Here is a 6,369-nt window from a genome sequence, read left to right as displayed (position 1 = left end):
GCAGTACAGTCCCAAAGCTGAAACAGTGGTGTTAGCCAATGCTGCCTCATATGTTGCTGCCCTCCAGAAACAAGGAAAAAATGAAATAAAACCTGTAACATATGTATCGAGAGCACACAGCAGCACAGAGCAAGCATAAATTGAAACAGAAACTCTCACTACCACACCGGCATCACATTCCACATAGGTACAGATCACTTATACCACTTGTAGGGTGTAAAGACCAAGATGAGCTGCCTCCATGGATCTAGCAACTGAGACTAACTATCATTCTCCTATACCATATCTCACAAAACCAGAACCTCAACCAATGCGCTCACAAGAGCTCCAGTAAGACAAAGAAAAGGCAGACAGCTGGGGGTGAAGATGAAGTGATGTGCAGCATACCTGCCACATAGAAAAAGACTGGGAGAGATACAGGCACATCAACACAAGCACATGGTCCTGATGCAGTTGAAAAAAATTTATGCTGAAGGATAGCCAGACAAGTTCTCCATGGAACGTGTCTTCCAGCCTACAGGTCACTGGGGCGTTCACAGTGCAAAATGAAGGGACTGCTCCCAAAAGGCAATGGGTCAGACAGCAGCTGAAATAAATTGAGAACTGTCACACCTGCTAAGGGAAGGGTGAACTCCAATGAGCCGTTCCTACTTACAGAGTTTCCAGACCAACCCTGGTCTAATGTAAGGACATATCTTTTTTAGCTAGGTGATAAAACAGTACTTGATTATTGTTGGCTACTTCTCTAGATTACAGTTGCAAGATCAGCAGAATCAATGAACTTATCTGTCTCACCTGACAAAACTGCAGGTCCAGATGATGCCACTTCAAACCAAAGGCCTACATCAATAAGGTTAAGGGGGTAAGGGGGCATCCCAAAAGAGAGAGAGATCCTCCAAGGCACCTGAGAGACTTAGGTAACAACAGGTGCTATTGGAAACACTGAGTGGTATACTGGGTAGAATAAACCCCAACACTTGATAGAAGGATTGGGCAGTCTACCCAATCCTTCTTGAGAGTGTTCAAAATGACTGGAAAAAGAGAAGAATAAGTGATGTCTGTTTAAAAAAAGGTGGTTCTGGTAAAGAGAAAACACTGATTGTCCTGTAGAAAGAAAAGACCAATATTGTTATGCCATTCTGGTTATTTTGGTGTTGACAAGCTGATAGTTTACTCCACCCTGAAACAAGCAGAGTACTGTCTGTTGTGGAAAGATTGACCTCATTTTAGTTCAATAATGTAAAATGTGACAGTACATTGATATGGATGTACTTATATGGAATGTGAGGAAAATGTTGAAATATTTACTGGAAAATTACAAGCATAAACATTTGGCTCTTGAACTGAAAGGAGGATGCATTGGGAATTCTATTGGGTGTTACGTTATATGACTGAGTGTGTTGTGGCTAGGTGATGTCCACCCTGAAACAACTAAACACTCTATTTTCCCAATAAATCAAGCTCTGGGGTTTCTTGGTATAAAATCCTATTTTAAACCACTGCTTAGAATGTCACTATTGGCAAATTTCCTGTAGTTCTCACAAACTTTATCTGAGGATTTATTTGTTGAATACATATTTTCTGTGTTATCTGAAATGAATCTGTAAAAAGGAAACTCAGTTTGGACAGTAGCTCAGGTGCTCTTGTGAGATTTGTGTTTGTGTTTGAGTCTGTAAATACGATCCCTGGGTAGAAGAAATAATGTGCATTTCTCTGGATAAACAATGTAGTCTGTTGTGTAGTGTCCGTAATTCCTGATCGAAAATGCAATGAAAATCTGCCATTTTCATTTGTTGTTTATGTTTTGCGTCTGCTAACAGTAAGTCTATGGGAAAAGTGACTGTTGGTTAATTTATGAAGAAACAATAGAGTATAGAATTGCCACGCTGTGGAATGTGGATAGCAAATAAATTTATTATTGTTGAAATATAACTGTAAGAAATAGCACAATAAAAACTAAACTCAATATATGGCAAGATATCAACATTTACAAATATTATGCTGTCACATTACTGATGTAGCACATTAACCTAACCCTAACACTATGAAATGAGAGTTTTTGCAGCATCAAATGAGATATCAATTGCAGTCAATAGTAAGGCTCCAGGACACAGAGCTGTGGTCCTTTACACCAACTGGGTAATAAATATATTTAGGTGAAGATTATGGATCATGTGATCACAGCCTAGAAAAAATGTTATGATGGAACTTTCACTCTGCACTCACTAAAGAAGAAAAGCATTAGCAATATATTTTATATTATGGTATTTTAACCACAAATTGCCCTGTAGACGATATAGCTGGAAACTGTATACATGTAAATGGTATCACTATCCATGTCTTAATAGCTTTTAATAGTTTTAGTTATTTTTAAATGAACAGACAGTGTCCCACCATCAAGGAACACATTGTGGCTTCAAAGGGGTTTCATTTGTTAAATTTAGTTTGAGTGGGTGTCAGTTTCTACAGTCCTGTAGCGCTCAGACTATAGAGTCATCCTTCCCTTCCACCTGTTCCACGTGGAGATCCACCATCTCCTCTGTCTTTCCTGCCTTTTTACCACTGATTTTTGTATTCAGCTGCTTCTGAAAACAACATTTGAAAACACCCAAAACTACCACCACTAGCACCACCAAAACCAGCAATGCTACCAGCACAGGTATGAAAATGTTGTATTTGTCCCTGACATTGTTGACAGTGTCTGGAGAGGTGGCCATGCTTGGAGGTGAAGTGAGCTGTGGGGCATTCTCCTGGGCAGGCTGGTGAGGAGAGATGCTGGATTCATCCTCCCTTTTACAAATGAATCCGTTTTTACCTGCACAGCTTGCGTCAGCCCAACCCCACTCTGTCAGCTGTGCTGCATCAAAGTAGACAGACAGTAATCCACATCGTATGTTAGTGCAGGTTCCCATGGGTGGCTTTTTCCATTGACTTATCTCTGCCTCGCTCCTGTTGTCCGCTGTCCACATGAATCCACGCAGCGGCAGGTCCTCCAGAGGACAGCTCCCTTTGGGTTTCCACAAACCCACCCAAAAAGTCCAATTTCCTACAGTCGACAGAGATGTGCTCAGAATGTTCAGGATGCTGTCTACTTCTTTCTGGCTGGCCATGCTGGTCAGAACGCCCTCTGTCAGACAGGTTTTCATAGCACTTTCAAAGCTGACTTTTTCTTGGTGAAGAGTGTAGAAGCCAGTTGATACTATATGGAACTTCAACATCAGAACGGCAACTAAAATACAACAGGGATTCATTCTTAGGGAGCAAGACCCTCAGCTGGCTCATCCACGGACTGTGGCTGCTAGTTCCTGTCTCTTTCGCTACAGCCCTGAGGGGAACACCCAAGACCACAAATGCAGGAAGAGACTAGCTGTGAAGACTGGAGTTCCTGCCTCTTGTCTAAGCAGCACAGGAAGTGTGTTTGTGCTTGATACAGCACCACTTTCCTCTGGGGGAGCAGATGGGAACACAACAAACCCTACCTTTCAACCTCACTGCTGTTGGAGCTAAAGATTAGACTGATACCAGAGTTAAAAGAATCCCATTGAGAAATACGGTGCCACAGTAAGCTCATAGTGTGCTACTGTAGAATGCAGCATAGACATTGCCTTACATAATTGACACATTTTCTCTGCTGTTGGCACAGTAAGCTCATCTATAATGATAGTAAGCTCATCTATGATGCAGGTTCTGGCCAAATGGCTGTCAGTGATGATGTTTCAAGGAAATTAGTACAAAACACTGACAAGGCAAAGGAAGAGGATGTAATCCACAGTGTTCTGCAAGTTCACACTTCACAAGAGCTAGCTCAAAGTTCAGTTCACACAGATTAAAATGAACAAGTTCACGTTCATAGTTCACAATTTTGAATAAGTTCACAGTCCCAGTTCATTTCTTCTATCTCTTAAATGAGCTGCTCCAGGGACTATTTTATGCGTACGTCTACATGCGCAGTGATTGTTACGCGGGATATGGGCAGCTGGTTGCGAGCTGTCGAGGTGTCTATCTGACAAGTTGCACTAATAAAAACATCTCAAGTATGGAATAACGCTGTCTGTGTTTATTCATCAAGCAGTAACTTTAACACACCCTCTCGCACAAATCTGAATGAGCTCAAGTTCATGTTCTTTAGTTGCAAACGGATACATTCAATTTCACCGTTCACCGAAAAAATGAGCACGTTCAATAAACGCGTTCTTTTAACGCGTTCATCCACAACACTGGTAATTCATATGGAATGCAATTATTAATCATAGTCCTTGTGGTTAGTCTCAGAATGGCATCTTATTCCATTTTGTAAGCTCTGTCTAAGAGGATAGATATATTTCACACATACACTAAAACAAAAAGTGTGAAAGTAGCAATATGACCGCAGTATTCGCCTTTTTCAGTATGGCAGCATTGTTTGTGAGAGACAGATGTTTCCTGAGCAGGAAGACCAGTGGCACTGGATGCACTTTCCACTGCTCTGCTCACATAGCATGTCAGAGTGTTATGAAAGGACAAGGGAATCAAAAGGAGTCAAGAGTAACACACAGGTAACTGGAAGTGGATGAGCACTAGAATCACGTGCATCAGTATGATGTGTATATGAGCATGTGTACGTGTGTGTGTGTGTGTGTGTATGTGTGCATGTATATGTGTATATATGCATGTATGTAAATGTATGTGCAGTGCGTGTATGTGTTTTGAATGTACTTACTTGTGGGTATGTATGCTTATGTTTGAGTGGATGTGCATGTGTGCTTGTGTAACAGTTTGGCTGTGGAATCATGAATTTCTCCAAGGTTTGTCTGTTGTGGATATTGCAACTTATTGCTGCAATTATTGCAGCTCCTGCTCCCGTTCATGCTCCTGTCCCCAATGCAGCTGCTCCCACTCATGCTCAGTGAAGTTTTATTTATTGAGCAAGTAAGCAGAACATTTGCGTGTCTTCAGATAATATTGGTATTAATGTGAATGCACTTGGATTTATTTTTATTCATCATGATATAATTGAGCATTATGGTGTTAAAAACAATGCGTACTGCAAGGAACTAAGAAAATTACACTTTTATTTTATATGTTAACTAGTTAGCTAATGAATGAGATGTGCCTATTGTTCCAGTGCTGGTATGCAGGCTATGGAAATGTTAAACTAACATGTTACATGCATGTCTTATAGTATGTAACTGCTTTCTGAGGGAGGTTTTATCAGTTTTAGTGCATTGCATTCAATACAAATATAATGTGTTTAGCATTAACACTAAAGTAGTAGTATAATACCAAAGAATTGAGATGGCAATGAGACATAGCCATGTCTAAATACTATGCCAGTATTGCTAGCAGACATAAGCATACAATCATCAAGACTGACATACACCACAAAAATTCCTCCATCTTATTACAGCATTACATATTGCAACAGCTTATAAATTCAGTGAGCAGTGCACTGTCTGTTTTCCTTTCCCAGTAACAATTCTTTCTCTCTCTCTCTCTCTCTCTTCCGCCTCCTGGTTTTTACTCTCCTCTCATTATTCTCACTCCTTCAAATGTTCTCTGCACCTCCTACAACTGATAGCTTCACTTCTCCCCTTTCCACACTCCGGAGCAGAGCCGGCCCGTGGCATAGGCGGTATAGGAAAATGCTAGGGGAGCCATCCATCCATAGTGGTGCCCCAAATGAGAGAAGAAAAAAAGTTCAAAAATTTTAACTTGTACTATTTTTTACTAATACTATTTTAATACTATTATTTCGAAATATTACAAAAAATCCCACAACAACATAACCACATAGCCTATTTTCTGGGTTGACCACAGCATCACCCCCGCTCTTAGTTAGATTTACCTGATTGTGGGGGTTGGGCGAGTTATCTGACGGAGTTATCCCTAATGCCCAGGGAAGAAAAAGAAGAAGAGAAGAGGAAAAGCTGGAAGCAGACAGCGGTAATGTGATGAATGAATAGTTTATCCATTGCATAGTAGTTATCGTTGGAGCAGAGTGTTACTAGTGTACTTTGGACGATAGTAACATTTGCTAATTTAATAAATAGCTAGAGTTAACGTCAGTTACTCCCACCTTAAATTATTTAGGGGAAAGACTACTCAGGTGTTTGGGGAATAACTTACAACATAATTTTGAGAAATACACTTTTTCTTGCTTTCCCTTTTTCATCCCCTTTTGTAATTAATAGTTGTAACGTGGGGCTGGGCAATAAAACGATAACAATAATTATTGCGATATAATTTTCCTCTATAGAAATATAACAAATGTTCGATTATAATTCATTTCCATGCTTACATGGCATGCACAGAAATGAATCACGAACTGCCAATCATGTCACAGGTATGCATTGCGAAAGTTAGGTTGCACAGTGAGAGGTATAAATTCAG

The 6,369-nt window shown here is 40.3% G+C and overlaps 1 protein-coding gene across 1 annotated transcript; it reads right to left on the bottom strand.

Annotated features, from left to right (window-relative positions):
• Positions 1 to 2,433: 2,433 nt before the first annotated feature.
• On the bottom strand, positions 2,434 to 3,294 carry LOC118792155 (C-type lectin domain family 14 member A-like). Its single transcript, XM_036549884.1, has one exon. The coding sequence runs from the start codon at positions 3,249 to 3,251 to the stop codon at positions 2,481 to 2,483; it is 771 nt and encodes a 256-aa protein (XP_036405777.1). The 5' UTR covers positions 3,252 to 3,294; the 3' UTR covers positions 2,434 to 2,480.
• Between the last annotated feature and the right edge of the window lie 3,075 nt (positions 3,295 to 6,369).

The sequence above is a fragment of the Megalops cyprinoides genome, chromosome 17, assembly GCF_013368585.1.
Source record: "Megalops cyprinoides isolate fMegCyp1 chromosome 17, fMegCyp1.pri, whole genome shotgun sequence".
Classification (NCBI taxonomy): domain Eukaryota; kingdom Metazoa; phylum Chordata; class Actinopteri; order Elopiformes; family Megalopidae; genus Megalops; species Megalops cyprinoides.
Note: the sequence above shows the minus strand (reverse complement) of the source record. Positions and strands in the feature narration are given on the sequence as shown.

What these genes read in the sequence shown, in the direction of transcription:
- LOC118792155 (XM_036549884.1), bottom strand. Translation starts at nt 3,251, where the DNA reads ATGAATCCCTGTTGTATTTTAGTTGCCGTTCTGATGTTGAAGTTCCAT.